This window comes from Takifugu flavidus, chromosome 20, assembly GCF_003711565.1.
Source record: "Takifugu flavidus isolate HTHZ2018 chromosome 20, ASM371156v2, whole genome shotgun sequence".
In the NCBI taxonomy this organism is placed as follows: domain Eukaryota; kingdom Metazoa; phylum Chordata; class Actinopteri; order Tetraodontiformes; family Tetraodontidae; genus Takifugu; species Takifugu flavidus.
The window spans coordinates 4,225,753-4,247,662 of NC_079539.1; the positions used below are offsets into that span (position 1 = coordinate 4,225,753).

At 46.3% G+C, this 21,910-nt stretch overlaps 3 protein-coding genes across 3 annotated transcripts; 2 read left to right on the forward strand and 1 right to left on the reverse strand.

The window, feature by feature from the left end:
- Positions 1 to 571: 571 nt before the first annotated feature.
- LOC130517010 (fructose-1,6-bisphosphatase 1-like) lies at positions 572 to 5,702 on the forward strand. Its single transcript, XM_057018544.1, has 9 exons — positions 572 to 589; positions 3,795 to 4,023; positions 4,225 to 4,387; positions 4,472 to 4,564; positions 4,630 to 4,770; positions 4,842 to 4,979; positions 5,056 to 5,175; positions 5,254 to 5,443; positions 5,529 to 5,702. Exons 2-8 carry the CDS (start codon positions 3,854 to 3,856, stop codon positions 5,440 to 5,442), a joined length of 1,014 nt encoding a protein of 337 aa, XP_056874524.1. The 5' UTR covers positions 572 to 589; positions 3,795 to 3,853; the 3' UTR covers position 5,443; positions 5,529 to 5,702.
- A 3,574-nt stretch (positions 5,703 to 9,276) lies between these two features.
- gas1b (growth arrest-specific 1b) lies at positions 9,277 to 10,838 on the forward strand. Its single transcript, XM_057018547.1, has one exon. It carries the CDS (start codon positions 9,663 to 9,665, stop codon positions 10,413 to 10,415), a length of 753 nt encoding a protein of 250 aa, XP_056874527.1. The 5' UTR covers positions 9,277 to 9,662; the 3' UTR covers positions 10,416 to 10,838.
- Positions 10,839 to 14,256: 3,418 nt separating this feature from the next.
- Positions 14,257 to 17,423, reverse strand: c9 (complement component 9). Its single transcript, XM_057018538.1, has 11 exons — positions 17,267 to 17,423; positions 17,099 to 17,189; positions 16,783 to 16,933; positions 16,559 to 16,700; positions 16,285 to 16,423; positions 15,983 to 16,204; positions 15,673 to 15,913; positions 15,452 to 15,583; positions 15,142 to 15,317; positions 14,744 to 14,978; positions 14,257 to 14,644 (listed from the first exon to the last, which is right to left on the reverse strand). Exons 1-11 carry the CDS (start codon positions 17,338 to 17,340, stop codon positions 14,487 to 14,489), a joined length of 1,761 nt encoding a protein of 586 aa, XP_056874518.1. The 5' UTR covers positions 17,341 to 17,423; the 3' UTR covers positions 14,257 to 14,486.
- Between the last annotated feature and the right edge of the window lie 4,487 nt (positions 17,424 to 21,910).

Here is a 21,910-nt window from a genome sequence, read left to right on the forward strand (position 1 = left end):
TAGCATTGTGATTGAACAGCCTGGCATTTAGAGAAGCCTCCGGGTTTTTTTGGGTTTTGTTTTTGCAAATCTAAAACGATTTCTAGTTTAGGTGACAAAGAGACCCTAGAGACAACAGGGGTGAGCGTGAAGTGAAGCTGTTTCTCTTCCAGGCAAGTGCTGTTTTCATGATCTAGCATTCATTAGCTGGGCTAACGCTTCCATGAGAACTCAATCTCTGCACTCCTGAAAACGACACTCGCCGCGATTCCATCCAATCCATCAACATTGCCGCTCGTAAGAAGTGAAGAGGTCGAAGTAAAAGGCTCGCACACACAAGAAAAACCCAAACATTCTCTGCCGGTATCAGCAGAGCCGCGTTTGTTGTACGGCGGCAACCGAACGCCGAGCAAATATAAAAGCAGGGACACTCAGGCGGAAAACGGTGCAAAGCGCACTTCAAACAGCACTTTCAACTAATCCCCACGTTTACCCAACCTTCACAGTCCACCGCCGACACTCTGCCGACAGGCTTTCCCACCGCTGACGAGCATCCAGAGGAGGCGAGGAGCTCCGTCCGAGGCCGCGGCCAACATCTGCGTCCATTCAGGTGACTGACTGAATACAGCCTGTTGTCAGCCGCTGCTACGGCGACCCAACATGGATAATTGTTCATCTCCGCCTATAATTGCTCTCGTGTCCGCAAATATCTCGATAATGAAGCACGCGCCGTCGTGTTTTCCTTGGACGCGTCACGCCGCGCCCACGTGATTTTAGATCGGTCCAGGCTGTTTCCAGCTGCTGGCTGTAATTCCATGTTTGGCCAGTAGGGGCTGCACATTTTTACGTTTATTGAGTTGGGAGACTAGCGGCGGGGCGGTCCAGTTAGCCTCGCTGCAGGGAAGGTTTTAGGTTCGAGTCCCTTCGGGGCCACTTCAGATTTGAGATATGTGATGTTGCCCCTGCGATGAGCATTTCCAGGGTGTACCCCCCCCACCCCCCCGCCCCCCTCCAAACTGATCAATTATTCAAATGCGGCCCTCTGCTGAGGATGAATCAGATCGATAGATAGATGTATACGTTTTGGATTTAATCCCCATTTCCCATGGAAATACACACCTCTCGTTCCCTTCCTGGGTACTAACATCCACATATCGAATCTGTCGTGTTTATTCCGAGCACGTTTCTCCGTCTCGGCCTCATCTGATACCATTTTGCCTCAGGTGTCCCTAACAGGAGCTTACAAGGTAACCGCGGACGGCGTAATAAAGTCGAAACTCGAGCAGCACTTGTACGAAAATGGGGTTTATTCGCCCACCGCCTCGAGGGTCATAAAGCTGACCTCGTAATGTGGGCTTTGAGGGACAGCGGTGGGCGCGCGCACGCACGCACGTGCACACCGAAGAGCTTTTATTTACAGGTCAAGCTGCTGCACACACGTGAAGAAGCCCGATTATTGTCAGCGTTTTAGCTGGTTTTTATCCTCAAAATAAACCAATCTGGCAATCAGAGCCGATCACATGCCAGAGTCGTTCAGACGGGGCGAGAATTCAAATGCCAGCAGCGATTAAAATGTCATTGTTGGAACTGGGGAATTGCCTGGGAGCTGAATAATTGTTTATATCGATATTATATTCCTGCCCGTGGCGTCCTCGGCCATGGAGCTTACACACGTTCTATTGAGCTCAACGGAAAGGGCTGGATGTCACTGATGGATGATCAGGTAGATTCAGGCCTGGAAATGGAAGCGTAATCCGGAATTCTGATTTTAAAAAGACGGCATCTAATCGATGTGTTTGGCTAATCGGCGGCTCATCGGCCGTCTACTAGTTTAGATAAAGGAACAGTTCAGTGAAGTGTAAATGAATCACTCTTTGATGAAGGGAAGGATGTTTTCTTTTAACCGCTGCTCTGTCTTTTCAAATTTAGACGGATATGGCGTAGGTTTGGAGCATATGGTCAGTGAGGAGCGTTTTATTTCCGCACCCAAACGCACCATGTTTGATGTGAATGTCAGTGTTGTTTTGTCATCAATCATCTTATCAAGGATTGCATTTGACATCTGTTCTTGGAATTCCTCATCAGCTGTCTGACTGATTTGTCTGACCTTCTGCTTTGAGGATCACGTGACTCCTGCGGCACAGGGAGGGGGCGCCTATCGTCTGCAGTGTGGTCCACTGATGCCCTCTGGCGGCGGTGCGGTGTACTGCTATAGGTTAGGTCAACAAAACTTTTATGATTAAAATAAATAAATAAATAATCCATGCTAACCAACATCAGAGCTCATTAAAGACCCAGCAGACACATATTAGATGAAACTGATTAAAAGGGCAGATCAGCTCATGGAGAAGCATCTACTTGCGCTACTTGTTATGAGCCAGATCCAGATGTTTTCCAGTGATCTTCTGTGAAGGGAAGAGGAGGGATCTGACATCTTCCTCCTCTCTTGTGACAACCAGGAAATCTTTAAACACTAAGAGCAGCAGTTCTGGTCTCCAAGGTTAGCTTTATCTTTGTGTCATTATTGGAATAAAGCATTATTAGAACAACAATTAGGCACTATTAACAGCAACAGCTACACCATCATTGTCTGTTGTACCAGCAGGAACATTATATATTTGAAATTTACAGGAAAAATGCAAGAAAATTTCAGTCTACTGCCTGGAAAATGATGTGGTAATTCTCACGATGCATGTTCAGAGAAAAGCTCTAAACACGTGGCTTCAGTAGCGGTGTTATATTCCTTTTTACTTGTTTAAATTATTTATACGTTTATTCACCTTCTGTAGCGATTATTTGACTGTTTTATCTGTTGCTATGAAACGTAAAGAAGAGCACTTTGCCCAAACTTTTTCCATCCAAAGGTAAATAACAGTGACACCGTGTGGCCATATGACGCAATTGCACCATTCTTTTAACAGACTAACAATTTGGAAAACAGACATTAAAAAACACAAGAATAGTTTTGTTGAATTGATTTTTTTTTTTTTTTTTTAAAACTTCTGTGACCGCAGTTGCATGAACCTTCATCGGCGTTTGGCTGTTTTTGTCTGTAAACGAGGCTTTTGTTCCAAATGTTTGCTGGGAGGTAGCATTAAAGAAAAATAGCACACAAATAATTTGCAGTTAATTAAATCATGTGCTGATTATCCTCACGGTTGATGATTAATTATACTTCCAAATGCCTTGATTAATTAATCAGCTGATCGTTGCTGCGCTACTTTAATTAACCTAGTGGAACCAAATTATCTCGCCTGCTTTTCAGCACACGGATGTCTGTGCAACTGACCTTTGCAACAGTAGTGTGTCATTAACCATTGTGCACGACCTCGGGTGATTATTATCGTGTCTGGAAAGTGCAAAGTACAAACTTTAGTTACTGGTACACGATCAAAGCGCTGCCTCTGACCTCTCACGTGATCTGCAGAGATGTGACGTTAACCCCATAAACTAATCAGGGCAGTGGGGTCGGCCTCCTCTATTTACTCTGTTGTCTGGAAGGGACGCGTTCAGTTGTAACTCTTCATCCTCACGAGAGGAGCTGGGGGATCTTTGTCTCCTTCCTGCAGCCTCTGACGTTGCAGTGAAACGTTGTGCAGCAGAGTTTCTGTGTGTGTTGTTTACTGTGTGTCTGCGAAGCGTGCTTCGGCCCCAAAGCACCGAGCAATCTAAAGAAGGCAAAAAGTAACCCGCTATCTCTGACCTTTGCTCTCTCGAGTCAACCCCGCAGGAGCTGTTTTGATTGGTTGGGAGAGCTGCACACCCCCCTCGCCCCGGCTCCTATCTCCGTCCTAGAGATCACTTTTTAACTCCAGGGAGACGCTGGTCGGTTCCACTCGAGGCTCCAGCTCCCGGTCCCACGCCTGGCAGGAAGATGTCTGACACAGCGGCCTTCGACACCAACGTCCTGACCCTCACCAGGTTTGTCCTGGAGGAGGGCAGGAAGGCCCACGGCACCGGAGAGCTGACCAATCTGCTGAACTCCATCTGCACGGCGGTGAAAGCCATCTCCACTGCTGTCAGGAAGGCTGGCATCGCTAACCTGTGAGACACTTCTTTCTCTTTTATAGTCACCTTCTTACAGTTTGAAGGGCTTTTAAATGTTGATGTGTGGGTTTTAGCTGAGACTCAATGATTCGGCTCCCAATGTGAGCGAGCCCCATCCAATAACTCTGGGTCAGAGGTCAAGAACGCTATTAGCTTGAGAAGTGTTGTAATCTTTGCTCCTCTTCTCTCTCCTGGGAGATACGGCATTGCCGGGAGCACCAACGTGACGGGCGACCAGGTGAAGAAGCTGGACGTCCTGTCCAACGACATGGTCATCAACATGATCAAATCCTCCTTCACCTCCTGCGTGCTGGTGTCAGAGGAGGATGAGAAGGCCATCATCGTGGAGCCTGATAAGAGGGTGCGCGTCAGCTTGTTGCACTGTACGCAGCGTTGTGGTGGTTTCAAACTGGCGCTGACGGTGTGACTGGCTTTGATCTGACAGGGAAAATACATCGTGTGCTTTGATCCTCTGGACGGCTCCTCCAACATTGACTGCCTCGTCTCGATCGGAACCATTTTTGCCATCTACAAGAAGGTAGATCTTGGTGGGTTTGTTCTTCTCCCCAAGGGTCTCCATCGATAACACCTTTGGCTCTACAGACCACAGATGATGAACCTCGTGAGGAGGATGCGCTGCAGCCGGGAAGAAACCTGGTGGCGGCCGGCTACGCTCTGTACGGCAGCGCCACCATGTTGGTCCTCTCCACCGGTCAAGGAGTCAACTGCTTCATGCTCGACCCTGTAGGGATCTGTTTCTGATTTGCGGTCAGTGCTTGGCGGCATTCTTTTAAACGGATCTTGGCGTTTTCCAGGCCATCGGCGAGTTCATCCTGGTGGATCGAGACGTGAAGATCAAGAAAAAGGGGAAAATCTACAGTCTGAACGAAGGATACGCGCAGCATTTCTACCCCGACGTGACCGAATACGTGCAGAAGAAGAAATATCCCGAGGTAAGGAATTGTGAACGTTGGCCTTCAATGGTCGCTGAGGTCAGAACCTATATTGACGGATATTCGGTGTTTCCAGGACGGCTCCGCTCCATACGGCAGTCGGTATGTGGGCTCCATGGTGGCCGACGTCCACCGTACTTTGGTGTACGGTGGCATCTTTTTATACCCCGCTAACGTCAAGAGCCCCAAGGGCAAGGTGAGCTTTCCTCTACTCGTCCACCCAAAGAGGTGATTTGGCTGCCAATAAATCGGATTCCCCCTCCGTCCCTGTCAGCTGAGGCTGCTGTACGAGTGCAACCCCATGGCCTTCATCATGGAGCAGGCGGGAGGCATGGCCACCACGGGCTCCGGGAATGTGCTGGACGTCCAGCCCACCTCCATTCACCAGCGGGTTCCCGTTGTCCTGGGGTCGCCAGATGATGTGAAGGAATATCTCTCCATCTTTAAAAAGCACAACAAATGAGGTATTCACATGATCACGGCGGCCAACGATTTAATAAACGTGTTTGTTTTTTTAAAAGGTGATTTGAATCTTTTATCCTTTCACAGATGCGACGGCACGATGGAGGACTTAGGAGTGTTCAGGTGTCCTTCACTCTCCTTCAGCTGCACTGATGATGCCTTCAGGAACCTCAGCCGACCTGGCAAATCTGCCTCACTCTTCACAAGACAAGTGCAACTAAAAATAATCTCTTTTTTAAAATAAAAAAAAAACAAAATAAACACTTGCATCGGGTCTTAAACATCATAGAATATTTGCATATGATCTATAGAAATAATGATGCACTGAAAATCTGCAGGTCCATGTTTGGCCACTAGAGGGAGCGTTTAAAAATGAACAACATTCTTAACAAGTGTATAGGTTATTTCTATTATTGTTAGCATTGCTTACAGCACTGCTGTAATCAGAATGTAAAATATGCGTCTTTATTTTTGTTATTGAAGCTTAAAATGAAATATCTATAGATTTGAGCCGTTTTGTTGCGGCAAACGTCACTTGCTAAATTGTCAAAAGCACAAACACTGAGATGATGTGTGAGTTTACAAGTTCTCACACACATTTTTAAAGCCTCGGCGTGGTTCAATCACAGTCCAGTAGCTAAACTGATGGCAGATGTTGAATTAAAGTGGCGACTGAGCTCCAGAATGTCTCCGAAGGACTGAAACCTGAACCGTTTGGGATTTTTTTTACGTGTTTGTTGTCGGCGTCAGCACTCAGCGCCCACGAGAGGCACACATGCTAACACATCACAGGCCTGCTTGTTTATGCCCATTTTGTTCAGACTGTACATAATTACAAGTTACCGAGTCAATATTTAGATTCTGCAGGCAAAGCAGAACCCAGGAACATTGTTTTGCTTGCTACTGTGGTGTTGGTCGCTCTATAAATGTCCAGATTGAATGGAAACCTTTCTGAGGTTGCTTTTGCACACAGTTGCTTTTGCTTTTGCGCAACGGAGGCGTCTTCTTGGACCTAATTGTTTGAGTAGGTCAAAAATCCTCCTGGCGTCGTCGTCTTTGGGGTTGGGGTTTTTGGTTTAAGTACTGAAAATCTTCCCATCAGCCATCATGATTTCACCCACTGGCTTCCATTTTCGAGCCAGTCAGCATGGTTTGTCTCAGCGCAGTGACAGCCCCTGTTTAACATTAGTGTAAACGCTGTAGCTCGGACCACCCTGACCGTGCTAACGCCTAATCCAAATACTACTTCACTGTACGTCCCAAAGAACTCCCAGCTGATGTTTCACCCATCCAACAGGTCAACTGACATCTGCAGAGTCTTCGGTTTGACGTACTGCAGGGACGACCTCCTATCTTTGACTAGAACCAGGACAGTTGGGTGTCTACATGTGTTTTCCAGATATATTGAGTCTGTTGTGAATTGTGGGATTTTCCCCTATGTTGGGGCCAGTTCTTTTTGTTGTAATAAAAATGTAAGAGTAGAGAAGCCAGACGTGGACTCCAGCCAAGGCGAATGTTAATATTCAACATGTAGGATCCAGCACAGCCAGAACACACAATAGCTGTCCTCAACCAGCCCAGGACCTTCAGCAGAACAAAGCAGATGTTTCCAGGATCATTTCAGTCAAATCTCCAGTCCAGATGTTTGTTGTTTTGAATTTACTCAGGGATCTGCTGCTGAATCGATCACGTCTGGGCTACTGTAGGAACATGGTAAAGGCAACATGCTAGGACACATGGAGGGGGACCCGCTACAATGTTTACCTAGATCTCACTGCTAACTGAAGTAAGTAAAGCTCTGATATACTACAAAGCCATTTTCTCACAGGGTTATCACAGTAACATGAAGAGCGTCCCGCCGGACATCCGAAGGATATCTGAGAGGCAAAGTTCCTCTGAACATCATCTTCAGATTCACCTAAACAGTACAGTTGCTCAGGCAACTCTTATTTATTATAGGTTTGTTTAATCTGTAAAAAACAGAGGGAAAATGATCATTTCCTAAGAGCAAATAGATCAATATAATTACAAGAAAAGCACAGTAAATATGTAGTTTTAAGATGATGCGGGTGGAGTTTCTACAGAAATAAAGGAAGGCTCCAGAGAAAACTGAAGTAATGAAAATCAAATCCATTTCTCTTGGCAGCTGCCGCTGCAATTCCAGGCTCTCTTCGTGGTTTTAAAATTGGACCATAGAGGTACTTAACATGCCTGAGTCTGTCTTTCCTCATGACCGTCGAAGTTCAGTCAGGATCTCCGCTGGGACCAGAGATTTAGAGGTTCCCTTCGCTCCCAGAACGCAAAAGGGACTGAGTGTTCACTGGCTCGACGCTTTATTGTTTTAGCATTATTAGCTCTCGGGGGCTGGGTGGTCATTGCTGCTAGTAAAAAACACTCCTCCAGGAAAACAAACGCCCGTCTGGTCTGAGCGGGGCTTGGATGTCATGTGGGGAGCTTTTTTAATTGGTGGCATCGCCGCCCTTTGGTCATGATGTGTCATAGTAATGCACAAACGTTGCTGACCTCAGAAGCACAGGAGGACATGCAGTTCAGTGAACTGTTCGACCTTTGCAGATTCTGTTGGGGGGGTGCAGCTGTGGAAAGACATGAATATGTCTGTCAGATGTGAAAACTGGATGAGTTAGCATGATTTTCATGAGAATACAATGACCTGGGAGGGTTTGTGCAGGGGGGTTGGATCCACAGAAGGAGGCAAAAGGTGCTGGAAGAGATCTGGTACATTCGCAGCCACCCGGGCGCCACTGACGTCCATGCAGACATGGGGAAATCAATTAGATCGGGTAAGGCTGCCGAGGGCTTTGGTGAAAAGTTAGGACTATTTCTGGATTGCGACAGCACAAAGAATCAGGCGTGGAAGAAATGTGATCTGCTGCATATTCCTCTTACTCGTGCTGTATTTGTCTGAACTGGCTGGAGAGTCTTTAGAGCCTTAAATATGAATCTAAACTGGTTTCAACTGACAGATATGAGTGTATGGACTGTTTTATTCTTCATTTGTATGAGACAACATGCTGAGGTTTGAGTTTATACCAGTAACAGGATGTGTTGCAACCATGATTGTGTGGTGGGGACAATCTAAACTGCAAATGCTGATTTAATATGTTGATATGTTATATATATTATACATATGTTGGTTCACTATCAGTAATGCGCATTCCATCCAGTTGGCGGCGATAATGTGACATATTTATAGGCAATAACGTCATTTGACCAATTAAACATGACGGAATACATTTCATAACCTCTCAGTTACATTTCCACCCTCTAAAAATCCCCTTTCTTTGTTTTCTTGACTTTTTAACATCCATTATAAACTTTTTCAGTTTTTTGGGAGCATCATTGCCAAATTAATAGAAACGGAAGCAGCTTCATCCTCCTCCTCCTTCTACTCCTCCTCCTCCTCCTCTTGTATGTCACACTCCTTCACGGCTGACTATATGGGATGTCTTGGAGTCGGTTCCTGTTCACACACTTGTGATGTTATTGTTAGGAAGTAGTTCATGTACCAAAAGGTAAAGTGCCGCCTCATTTCGATTTATCACCACAGATTGTGTGAAAACACCAAATGTTTAGTTGTTATTCCCCTGAAAATCGATTCTTTGCGCCTATGGTAAATATAAATAACCTGTTTTAAATGAAATATCTATCTATCTATCTATCTATCTATCTATCTATCTATCTATCTATCTATCTATCTATCTATCTCTATCTATCTATCTATCTATCTATCTATCTATCTATCGTTACGTCACCGCGCCGTGACGTCAGAACCACGCCAGCTCAGACCAATAGGACGCAGCTTTATTAGCAGCCGAACCCGCCCACCTCTGCATGGTCCCATCATAAAGCTGATGCACATCAGAGTGGATGCAAACTGGAAGTTTTGACTTACTTTTCTTCTTTGAATCCAGCCCCGGAAAAGCGTTTTACGGTTGACGTTTTGGAACTATCAACACTTGACCGGTTCCGTGTTTGTTCTGCAAATCTGGAGCTCTCAAAGTCCAGCTGGGACTTACTGAAGAGTTGGAGATACTCTTGAAATCCTAACATGTCGCGCAGACAACGCCAGAAAGGTCCTGCACGCTCTGGCGCTTCACTAACCATCTCCAAAACCATGAAACCGTCTGGGAATAACCTGGTTTTGCTGAGGTCCGACATTTTTCCGATCGAATCTTGAGAATTTCAATCTGTGCCAGATTGATGGAGCGGGCGGCGGTTTGGATTTGCACCGTACTGATCCTGCTTCCCGGCTTCTGTGTCGGATCACCCAACCACAGCCGCCGTCTGGTCTGTTGGAAAGCCATCCTGAAGTGCCACGGAGACCCGGAGTGTCATTACGCGTACGACCAGTATCTGTACGCCTGCGCCGCTGTCATCAGCGGGGAGCATAAGAAGTGTCCAAGCCACTGCATATCCTCTCTGATCCAGCTCAACCGAACCCAGAGCGGCCCTGCTCTGGAGGACTGCGACTGCGCCCTGGATCCCGTCTGCAGGAGCGCGAAGCAAGCCATCGAACCGTGCCTGCCGCGAACCCGCACCATGGGCTGCACGGAGGCCCGCCTGCAGTGCGAGACGGATCCCTCCTGCAGCTCCTCCATGAAGGATTATTTGTTCCACTGCAGGAAACTTTTCGGAGGGGAGAGGTGCACGGAGGAGTGCCGCAGGGTGATCGCCGACATGCGCTCCATCCCGAAGGCGCAGCAGCTGGACACATGCGTGTGCGACGGCGCGGAGAGGAACATCTGCGAGTATATAAAAGCCAGCATGAAGACTTTCTGCTCCAACCCCATCGACGGGTTTGCGGGGAGCGGCTTTTCGGACGCTGAGGAGGATTCTGAGGATGATTACGTGGAGCAGGAGGAATACGCAGAGAACTCCAGTGGCTCCAGACCTTCTCACCTTGGGTTTAGTGTCATAGCGGCCACTGTGTTGTTTTCCAGCAGATTAATCTGAAACGCACGGCGCGTTGCGTGAGTCAACACGGCCTCTGGAGTTGTGTTGCTGTCATTGTGGTGCAGATTCTTACACTATTCTCGGTCTGTTCACTAGTGTGGAGGCGCTGAAGTTCCGATTATGTTTCAGCTTTTGAAAAAATAATTAAGCCTGAAAGGCCACTTTATACAGATTTCTAAACTTTGTTTTGCACTGTGTGAATATTTGGCTTATTTTATGGGGCCCGCAGAGGGAGATTATGTGTGTGTACTGTTTGATTATGTGTTGCATGATGTGGAAGTACAACAGTTTTCTTTAGGGGTGTTTTTCAGGCCACACCCATCAATAAAAGCCCAAGTAGATGGTAACCACAGCAATATGTTTAAACCCATAAGAAAGGGTGTGCTGTACAGTGTATTTACAATAAATTGGACTTTTAAAGGATCCATTTGGATATTAGTGTGACTCTATCTTACCAACACTAGCTCTGCGGTAGCACAGAGATGCTAATAAAGGGTAAATATGTGACATTTTTGTGGTTAGAAGGCAGATTGAAAAGAGATTAATAGCTGTTCTCAACCCAAACACGTCAGCTCCAGGCCACCGTAGGCATGCCGAACAACTCGCACCGGCTTTCTTAGAATTATCTTAAACATGGTTTTGGATTCTTTGCTGGACCTTTACGGTTATTTTGTTGTATTTAAAAAAGAGAAATAAGTTTCAGTTTAGAAGGCAGTTGTAATTACCAACGATAGTGACTGGTTACACGCCTGTGTTGTGCGTTTCGGGGGAGTCGGCGCCTCATCAAAGCCCCTGTCAGTGAGGGTGACGGCTCTCCAAACTGGCGATGGCAGCCATGTTGCTTTTGCAGCACCAGGGATGGGCCCTCCAGCCCATTGAGGGGAAGAGAAGTCGAGTGGCACCTCTATTATGGAGATACAAAATACACAATGGCGCGGCAGCACAATGCGGGGGCACTTCATTCCTCCTTTTCTTCCATCCATCCTTTTCAGCCAGGGCTGGAGCATCGGGAGGGGGCCTTGATGGAAAGCAGAGGGGAGAATTTGGTCACGTTGCCTGAACAAACTCTTGATGAGGCTCCATCTCAGCAACATTTACTTGTTTGGTGGTCTTCTGAATCTGCGGTGATAGTTTCCAAGATCCGTTTCCAGGCTCCCCCACTGTCTCTTTGAGTCCAGCCTCCTCTTCCCGCTACTAATAATTGTAATGCCTTTATTATTATTGTTGAGGATAATGAAAGGAGGAGAGCGATATGAGGGGCCCCAGACCATACTTTGCCCTGAAATGTTTTCAATTAACTTTTGGCACCATTGGAAAATGGGAATGTTACCCCCCCACCCCCCTTCCACACACACACACACACACACACACACAAACACACAGTAACAGAGGAGTCTACTGAGGCTTTTGGAGAAAGGGACCAGAACATCATTAAATTTGCCTCGTTATAACTCAGACAGATGCTCGGCCGGCCTCCCTCCACCCCCCCGCCTCGAGGCCTTCATTCTTTCCTGGTTACATTAAGGAAAAACAGGCGGCCCAGCGTGGAATCGCCGTTAACCGTTTCGATCACCGGTGTGTGTGTGTGATGCCCACAGAAATGCCTGCGCCGCCGCAGTGCCTCGGGGGCCACGCAGCGAACGTGAAAGCAGCGCACGTTTCAGTGAGTTGGCAGCCGGGTTTAGCGCCACCGCAAAAAAAATGACGAAGCGAGGTCAAAGCGGAATTTTTTGTATTTTCAAAGTTGCAACACAATCCGGCCCCCCCACCCGCAAGTGAAAAGCAGATTCTAGCTTAGTCCTGCACCAGTTGGGCTCACGCAAACCTGCTGTGAAGCTGAGGAAAAACACAGCCTGGAGTTTCTGAAATATGTCAAAACGTTGTGTCCTGCATCCTCATCAACACCAGATGTGATGATGTCACTGCGAAAAAACAAGTGCACTCCGCTGACATCTAATGAGCTGGTTTATCATTTATTATCAAACGTTGTTCAGCACCGAGAGGACTTTTAAGAAGTAATCCCAAAGACTTAAAAACTTTCCTGCGATTATAAGGAATTCCATTAAAATTAGATTAATGGCTCCAGAACACAGCTTTGCTGAGGCTGGCAGAGCTTAATGTTTGTTTGTTTCCCCACTTTGAGCTGTTTCAGCCCAAACTGGGCTGCATTTGCATTGTGATTGTCAATAAATCGAAGAAAAACTGAAAGAAGCGTGAAGGGAACAAACCCCAGTGACCCACAATAATCGGAGGTGGACCTGTGGACTGCAGCACCCGGGTCTTTTCAGAGAGGTGGGAAAAGTGGAGGAGGGGTTGATTTATGATGGAGGCCCGGTGGGGGAGGGGGTCCGGCATAGGGAAGCGGCCTTGCTGGGATGAGCGTCACAGAAGAGAATTAAAGCTGAATAATGAGGCAAAAAATGGGGCATTTCATCAACCGAGCTGATCGATTCCTTCCTTATCTGTGTTTTGCTTGGCTTCACTCTCACGGACCCCCCCTCCCCCAACTGTGTGGGAGCAGAATGCAGATGGAAAGTTTTTAAAGGTGAGAAAAACACCGAGGGGGGAGTCAGGAACACAAAAACACAGCCGCTGAGGGGCCGTAACTTCATTTGCACGGTGCGGAGACAGCTGTGTGAAGTAATCTGCCGTGGCAGCCCTCTAAACCCTCAATGCCTTTAGTGACCCTGCGGGGGGGGGGGTCCAATTGTGTCCAGGCATATAAGAATGACAGAGCTCCTTTCACTCACTTTCATTGATTTGGTCAGAAATATTCACCTTTTTTGGCAGCAGGAAAAGCAGAGATGAGAAATTGGCTTTTTAGCATTAACTGAACGACTGAAGGTGTTTCTGCTGAAATGATGTTTGAATATATTTCTGTGATGTTTATTTACAGGAATGGCCAATTCATCTTTTGACTGAAAAGCCTAAAAGAAATTAGTTTTGGGAACAAATATCAAAAATAAGTCACAAGCAAGAGAGCTTCTGCCGTCAACGTGAGCAAAAATGGAACATTTTCTGCTCCTTAATTCCACTCATTCCATCCCCGGTAAAGCTCCACACGCTCACGCGAGTAAATATTAGCCCAAGAGTCCATCGACAGAGCGGGGTTCATTATTTTTCCCCAAATGGTTCAGTTAGAGGTGCAACAAAAGATTTTGGGCTAAGAGAATGGCCTGAGCCTGGGTTGCTGTCTGGAGTCAATGGGGTCTCCCTGGAGCTCAATAAGGTCCCAGAGTTTTACTCTATTATGCTGACATCTTAGAAGCCCGGGGGGCACCAACCCCAGCGGTTACCCCTCAAGTTTACATTCATCCACCCCCACCGAGCACAGACATTTAATCTTTCAGGTTTTGCTATTGAAGGGGAAAAGGGAGCAGCCGCGTTTCAAGCAAATCCACCAAAAGTATCAAGTAATAACACAAATATGCATTTAGAAGCATTTAAGCCCATTAGCAACTGAGCTTGTGAGCCATTATTGATGAATGAGTGATGTATACACCATCCAGAATGTCCTCTGACAACTGGAATCATAGAATCTAGACACTGTTTAATGTTTTGCCTTCATGATCATTTATCATCTCCGTTTTCTCTCCAGCCTGCTTCGCCTCATCTGGTTTTCATTTGCGTTGTCAGCCGGAATGTGTCGTGCTCTTAAAAGCAAAATTATTCCACACGGAATGCCGCAGATGAAAGCGGCGCTCTCGCATGTATTGACAAAGGCAGGTCATTTCATCGCTTTGTGACATAAATGCTTTTAAACTAAACATTTTAGGCAGATTCAGGTCAACAGAGCTCATTTTAGACAATCGATGCGATGTGAACACCACAAAACTGCATGTTTGAGGGGCTGGAAGTTTATTTACATTCATGTCAATGCAAAAGTGTAGAACTGAGAGACTTAAAATAACAATTTGCTATTAAATGAACTCTGTTTTCTAACTTGTATTACCCCCTACCGACCAGAGGGTGGCTCTGTTTTTCTCAGCCTTTCCTGCAGATTTAAGTTCCTTCAACTTTCATGTGTCTGAGAGACATTTTGGAATTTAAAAAGAAATCAATGTGGACTGTTCAGCAGTATTCTTCACTTCTGATTTCCCCCCTGCACTCCGCTCCGATGACCCCCTCCGTGTTACAGTAGCGTGTCCTGCTGCGCTTCTGTCCTTGACAGTTGGACCAGCTGGACCAGCATGACCAGTTACCTTCCTGGGTGACAGCAGGTCTTGCAGCTGCAGAACATTAGAGATCGTGCAGTTCAGATCCGAGCAAGTCAAAAGTCGGGACATCGATCACACCGGTATCTCCCTCCACTGGCTCCCGGTACTTACCCGGCACCCTTGCTTTATCCCCCTTGAAGTTCTGACACCCCAGGCCTTCAAACAGGTTGCTACACATGCAGATGCACTTTCCATCCAGGAGAGCAAGGGTCCCTCCGTTGTGACACGGCCTGCACTTGCACACGTTGTACTCGGCCACGTAGTCCGCCGTAGCCTGTTTCAGGTTGGCTATCCTGGAGTTTGCGCCCGGGATGTCGGTTGGAATTAACATGTAGATGGGCTCAGGCTGTCAGGAATCGCATGAGATTTTCAGCTTCGGGAAATTGCTTGTTATTGACCACAAAGCTAACGCTGTGCTATAGCAATTCTGCGGGTAGCTCATTGAAATAAGTTTTAATTAAAAAAAATAATAATAAAATAGAGGCTTGTCACATCTCGGGTGTTCCTACCTCACTGTTTATCAATGCCGGAGCGCTAGCGATGGTGCGTGCCCAGTTCTGATACGTAGCAATGTCCATCACCCCTTCCTTATTCAGTTTTGCCCTCATGGTCACTGCACTTTCCAGACTGCCCCCTTTGACTGATGTCATCACGTTGTCCACCACCGCTTTTCCCTCAACGTCACCTGCGTGGCGACAGAGGAGCCCCTTTGAACAGCTTTCCACACTTGAGAGATCACGACGCCAACGTTCGTTTTCGGGAAACGATGTCGTTGCGAGCAAGAATTCCCGAGTCTGACGGGAAGGGGAGAAAACCAACCTTGGCTTTTTGTGGTCACATCGTCGCACTTGTTTAATTTGGCGTGTGCCTTTCCGTCCTGGAACGATGTGGTGGCAAATTCGGCTTCGATGCCGATTTTGAGGCATTCTTGTATCTTCCTCTCTGTCAGATCTGCAGAATTATGATGTCAGAATTAAAACGTCAGTGGGAAATAAATCGAACGCGGCTAAAAGTGCGTTTCAAACAGGGGTGCGCTTTACTTTTGGCCTTGATGGTGTCTTGGTTGAGGACATAGACCAGCTCATATTCACCACCGGATTTGCCATTTTTGGTGTAGTGGGTTCCATAGTCCTCCAGAAAGGCGTAGTAGATTCCCTTTTCATACTCAAGAGGCAAAGATTTAACGTGCGCCACAAATTCATCGGCTACCTGGAGTTGATGGGAGCGCATCCTGTAGGTGCTCAGTTGTAGTCTGCCCTTCACGCGCATGAAACTCTTATTCTGAGTGAGACAGATAGCGTTAGTCAGGATGCTCATCTACAGCAGCAGTGTGCGGCCTGTCTCGCGTACCTTAATGTTGGTCAACTCGGACACGTCTTTTATCATTGTTTTCTTCTCATATTCCAGGCTGGCATCCAGTTTCAGGGAGTTATTCGACATGGAGGGCTCCGTGGACTTGAACTTAAAGGAAAGTCCCGCATCGACTTTGATGCTCATCTCCTTCAACATCTCCCTCAGGAGGCTGTACGAGTCTTCGTAGATTTCCCTGGAGGCGGTCTCTTCCACCAGAGTCTGAAACGACACATTCCCTGAAGCCTTCCTGGTCACAATTGAATTTTCCGGGGTTCATTCCAAAGACGAGAGGGACTCACCTGATAGTTGAGCACACCAATATTCCAGGGAAGTCTGTCGAACTGCAAGGTGTTTGGGTTCCTCACTTTGTCACATCTTCCGTTGAAGAAATCATTATTAAAGGGGTTCATTCGAGGATCTGCACCCAAAATGTTGATCCTGGTGGAAATCAGTCCAGATGGTCAATCTCTGCTCTGCATTTTACACTAAAATGTTCCTCGTCAGTGCTGGGTTAGGGTTAGGAATTAGGGTTAGGCCTAGCCAAAGTCCAACACTTGAGGTGATCTGTCATACCCGTATCCTGCGGTCCTGCCTTGCTCATTCGTGTCGAGGACTGTCGGAGGACAAGTTTTCCGCAAAGGTTCACAGTCCTCATCAGAACCGTCCTCACAGTCGTAGTCGCCGTTGCACTTTAATCTCAACTTGATGCAGGAGCCTGTGTGCAGTTTAGGCGTAACGGATCAGGCCCCAAAGTAGCAGTGCGCCATACGGAGGCGATTTAATAGGATATGAATTACCTGACTCGCATTGGAACTCTGAGTCAGAGCACTCGCGGGGAGGCGGTAGGTTACATTTAGCAACTGTTATACAGTACTCTCGGTCTCCCACCGAACCCTGGCAGGCAATTCCAGCAAACTGGCCAAAGACTTCCACACCCCGAGAGCGTCTCTGCGGGTCACAAGGTTATATGACAGGGAGGCAGGATGCGTTCATAGAGGAGAAATGAGAGCAGGAGCCGCTCAGCAGGCTGCTAATGATGACAGGATCTCGTGTGGAGCAGTCCAAATATTCAAACTGCTACTTGGACTTTCTGAAAGTGTTTTGTGGGCTTACCCTGGTGTTGGTGCAAGGATCGCAGGAACTCCATGGGGCCCAGCGGCTCCAAACACAATTTACTGCCGGGGGATCGGGAAGTTCGCGTCCCCTGGAATAAAGGCACGATATAACTCAGTAAATCGTGACGTTGCAATGGAACGCTGCCCTTAAACGCAGAATACGTACATCCCTTCTCCCAGAAGTGCTAGCATAACACACAGGGCACAGAAGCCCAGCTGGAGAGCGGCCTCAGTCCTCATGGTGACCCTCGGAAGAGACAAATGCAGTTGTTTGTGAGTCCTTTCTTGTACTTTTAAGCTAACCCCCTGTCAATTATTACCAATCTGCAGCTTGTCAATGTTTTTGTCATCAAAGTCAACATTATGGATTTTTAGTTGCCGCAATGTCAATTCAATACCGGGAAACTCCCAAATCAGAGTCGACGGTGTAGGAATTGTGACACTTGCCTGGGATGTTTAATCCTTCACAAAAATATCTCCAACAAGCATATTAAGCCGTGCAAATGATGAGCTATCCACCCATCTGATACTGGTTTGTGTGGCGAGCTACTGGTGCTAATTAGAGACACTTTGATAACTATGGCATTTCCGGAATTGTGCAACGATTTGAGCGCATTCACTTGCAAAGCACAGCAAATATTGAAAGAGGCAATCTTGACACAACATGTCCATGGTACATCTGGGTCGCTGTCTAACATTGGGACACTAACTGGAAATAAAAAGGAGAGATATGTTTCATTAATCAGTAACAGGACATGCCAGAGGTCTGGAGCATCTGAAGTGAAAGTTTTCGCCCACAAGATGGCAACATTGAAGTGGTCTTTACTTCTGCGTTGGCTTGTCTGTCACAGGAACACACGGTTTGTGTTTAACACGAGGCAACGGTTCAAAATGTAAATCCAAATCATCTACATCTGCATTCGCAGTTGTCGAGCGTTTCAAAAGAACTGATCTGAAGCCTTGCACAATGCTCAGGAAGCTATAAACGGTTGCACCTAATGACCTGTCATGTGATCTGGGAGGCTTTCGCTGAGTCTGCTTTGCTCTTCAAAGGAGGGGACTGAATCCGAAGGAAGGGAGAAACACAAGGTTCGGGACAGGGTGTGAGTTTTAAAAGTGTTCTGTGCTTAATAGGATCATGATCGGGCCACGGAATCATGTCTGATCAGGTGATTCACAGAGGTTTGGGAGCGACTGGCTCCCTTTTACCGTCGGTGATTGTGAAACTGCTGTTTCTCTCCAGTATTTTCTGCTGACTTACATAAACACGGTCAGAAGTTTTCCCCGAGGCCTCCGGAGTCAATCTGGGGTCTGCCCTGTCCCGGTTCTTTCCCCTTTATCAAGCAGAGGCCGGGGTAGTCAAAGGGGATATGTGGTCATGGCCTGCTGGAGAGGCACAAATATGCGCTTAGGTTGCCACTTTTATGAAGTATTTGCAGTTTCCTCCCAGCGTTCTCAGGAAACAAGAGGCTAGGTAAGGCACCGGGCTTCTTACGACACGAGCTTTCCATTTTAAGGAGGTGGATTTTGAACACCTTTTGCAGCTTTCTTACTGTGATTCATGGGAGTTTGCGTGGAATTGACTGGCTGGCACGTCAACGTTGGATGGCTGTCCTGTGATTTATCCATGTTTTGCCTTCTGAAAGAGCAGCAGAGGCCTTTGGGAGAAGAGAGATGCTCAATTACGGACCGCAGATAAGCTGCTAACTGTTCTGCTGTGAGCTTCCAGGATTCCTGCCCTAAATGCCTGATGTTTGGATTCTGGACTTCCTGTCATAATCTGAAAAGACCATTTCCCATTAAAGTGTCTCTGTCAGCATTTTATCATTTAAAAAAAAATTTAATGTGCAAGTGCTGACTGTGGGCTTGTGCCATCTCTTGAGTCCCCTTTCCTTTTTCCTTTTGATCATAAGGGTACCAGGAAGTTCTATTAGAACCTTTAGGGAGGTTTTGCAAGACCCAGATCTTGACAGTGAATCCCTTGATTTGTCTGTAGCATGACTGAGGTCTCTGATTAAATCCATTTAATTTTTGGCCGTTAAATATCAAAATGGATACATTTTGAATCGATGAACAAAGTGTAATCGTGCATAAAAATGCATCTCAACCTGTAACTGCAATTTCAGTATTAACAAATGACTAAAATAGAGTATATATATGAGGAAGATTTGGGAAATAATGCTCTTAGCTATTTTGTAATCTGTACTCTAAGGGGTTCGTCACTTAAAAAAACAGCTTCTGTCAGCAGACACGAGATACAGAGCAGGAAGGACGTCCTTCCTCTGGCCCCTTCGCTTTTCGTCAGCCTAAAACATGTAGAATAATGAAGATTTCTTCACTACGTCTCTCATAACGATGGAGGGGGAGCCGGGGGGAGCAGGGACAGATGTAGCTGATGCAGGCAGCTGCTGTCACGTGGCAGTTGGTCAGAAGAGCAGAACGATAGTTTGGAATGCTAACGTTTAATTTATTGTTGCTTTGCTCACTCGGGTGGAGGTTTGACAAGCAGATGTTCTGGAGGAAATGGTTACTCTGTTTTACCGAGGCAGCCATGCAGGATGTGGAAATCTGACTTTGTGTAAAGAGTGACGTAGCATTTTAGCGGGGACGCACAGAACACACGTTTCAGAACAAAAGCACCCCAAAGTTAGACAAGTCAAAAGTGAAACAGTTTTATTACTGTTCTGCTTAAAACCTCCCAACCTGTGGCAAGAGTCTAGACATAACCAGGAAATGTTCAGGGCTACTTAGGCAGGGGCAACTTTATCACAGAGTATTGTTGGCTTATCGGCTGCAGTGTGTTTATGATGCACTGAAGATAATATCTGGTCTGCTATTTGAGTAAAACACACAGAAATGCAGAACTGAAACCCACCAGCCGATGAAAGCGGGCAGATGTCAGTGATTGTAAGTACATAGATGGCTAATTTTGTTCTAAATCTTGCTATTTTCTAGGTTATTTCTCCTGGTGATGGGAGACTAGACTCCTTTCTTCTAATTGAGGCTCATGTGTACACAGTTAGTCTTTTAATTATCCCAGCAGACGTGTCCTGATGCTTCAGCAAACACGGAACAAAACGCTTCCTGTGTAGGTTCGACATTTTCTTCCCGGGAATATCATAAGTGGCGTTTCAGCATCCCCAACCACAAACACAGAAACTGTCATTACGTAGCTGAATCACTATGTTATCGAGAGCAAAACAGACATTTATTCTGAGGAAGTTGATGACCCGTTTCCAGCGAGAAGTTTGCTGTAATTGTGAGAGTGCCACACACTACCTCTTTCACAAGGAAAAAAAGCACTGCATTAGCAATTTTCAACTTTTTGACGTTGGTTGGGTGCTCTTCTGTTGATGTTGGGCTCAAGTCCCTGAAATTAAGATAAAGGAGCTTTGTACATTAAATGATATCCATTGAAAAATTGCATCATTGTTTCAATGTGTGGAAATTTTTCATACAGCTTCAAAATCTACTACAATATACAGTAGTTTCTTCTCAGAAAATAAAAAGAATAATCAAGGATTGTTAACAATTATCTACAAAAAATGAAATGAAATATGAAAATGAAACTGATTTGTGCACCCCTGATTAACTGAATAAAAGGGGAAAATGTCAAAGGTCATAATGTCAGAGGTTTCACGCGTCCCTAAATGGGCGGAGCCTTGATGATTGGATTAATTGCACCTGCGTTACCTGAGTTCAAGTCACACGTGGTTGCCATGAAAACGGCCCAAACAGAAACGTCAAAGTCATTTTAATGCAAAAATCCCACGAAAATAACAGCAGAACGAAAGATCCGATCCCCCCCAACCAGTGGCGGCCGTGCATTTCACACCTGGGCCTTCAGTAGTGCTCCAACCCTTCCACTGCGGGTACAGCTGCGACACACATAAAAATGCATCAAAATTACCTGATAAAACTGCAATATCATTGTGGCAAGCTCGGGTTTTAGGTTGCAGAAGAACTCGGACACAGACTCCTGCCAGCTTATGCAGCAGTTCGACTGCAGATAAGCATCACTTTATTAAACACGAAACTGGAGATAAATGAACGAAGGGAGGTCTTCAATCACACACATAACCTGTCTTATGGTGTGCAAGTGCAAACAGTAATTAAAACAGTAATTAAAAACATCAACAACCAGAACTAAATAAATAGAACACTAACATTGAAAGTTGCAAAAGATAACATTTACAACAAACAAACACAAACACCAACCTGAACCCACAGACACGCTGCCACAAAGCATGCTGGGAAATCCCCACACTGACCCTCCCCAACACGCTAAATTATTTAGGCATATAGCAACATTTTAGTATAATAATCAGGATTTTTGATTTTACTCACCAAAAATCCTGATTATTTGTACACAAAATCCATCCTCCTTTCTTTCCTCAAGAAGATTTCAATTACTCTGTTGTGCAGATTATCCGTGCGTTTCAGTTCCATCAAGAAGTCCTTTTCTATCGCCATCGAAGCTAATGCTGAAAGTCGAGCCTGCCCTGTCGTATTTCTGGCATAAGTTTTAATTCGCTTTAGGGCTGAGAATGTCCGTTCAACAGAAGCAGTAGACACGGGGATGGATGCTTGTAAGTGTCCGGCAGTGCTTTGATGCCTCGTTGCTGCCTTGGTTAGGCAAGCCAAGTTTACAAATCCAGTGTGGCTCCAAACACCATGTCGATCAGTGGCAAATAACAAGCACTCCCAGCAATACAATTAGCAGCGTTCCTCGGAGCCTGTGAGCCCGGAGTACCGCTCGTAGTTAGCGGACTGAAAGTGGCAGACAAGTCCTTTTCCCGGTTGCGACAGG

Excerpts from the sequence above, each read along its gene's own strand:
- c9 (XM_057018538.1), bottom strand. The coding sequence starts at position 17,340 with ATGAGGACTGAGGCCGCTCTCCAGCTGGGCTTCTGTGCCCTGTGTGTT. Across the intron at positions 17,190-17,266 it reads GCACTTCTGGGAGAAGGGAT|GGGACGCGAACTTCCCGATC; the intron begins GTACGTATTCTG and ends CCTTTATTCCAG. Across the intron at positions 16,205-16,284 it reads TTGGTGTGCTCAACTATCAG|ACTCTGGTGGAAGAGACCGC; the intron begins GTGAGTCCCTCT and ends GTGTCGTTTCAG.
- LOC130517010 (XM_057018544.1), top strand. The coding sequence starts at position 3,854 with ATGTCTGACACAGCGGCCTTCGACACCAACGTCCTGACCCTCACCAGG. Across the intron at positions 4,024-4,224 it reads AAGGCTGGCATCGCTAACCT|ATACGGCATTGCCGGGAGCA; the intron begins GTGAGACACTTC and ends CTCTCCTGGGAG. Across the intron at positions 4,771-4,841 it reads ACTGCTTCATGCTCGACCCT|GCCATCGGCGAGTTCATCCT; the intron begins GTAGGGATCTGT and ends GGCGTTTTCCAG.
- gas1b (XM_057018547.1), top strand. The coding sequence starts at position 9,663 with ATGGAGCGGGCGGCGGTTTGGATTTGCACCGTACTGATCCTGCTTCCC.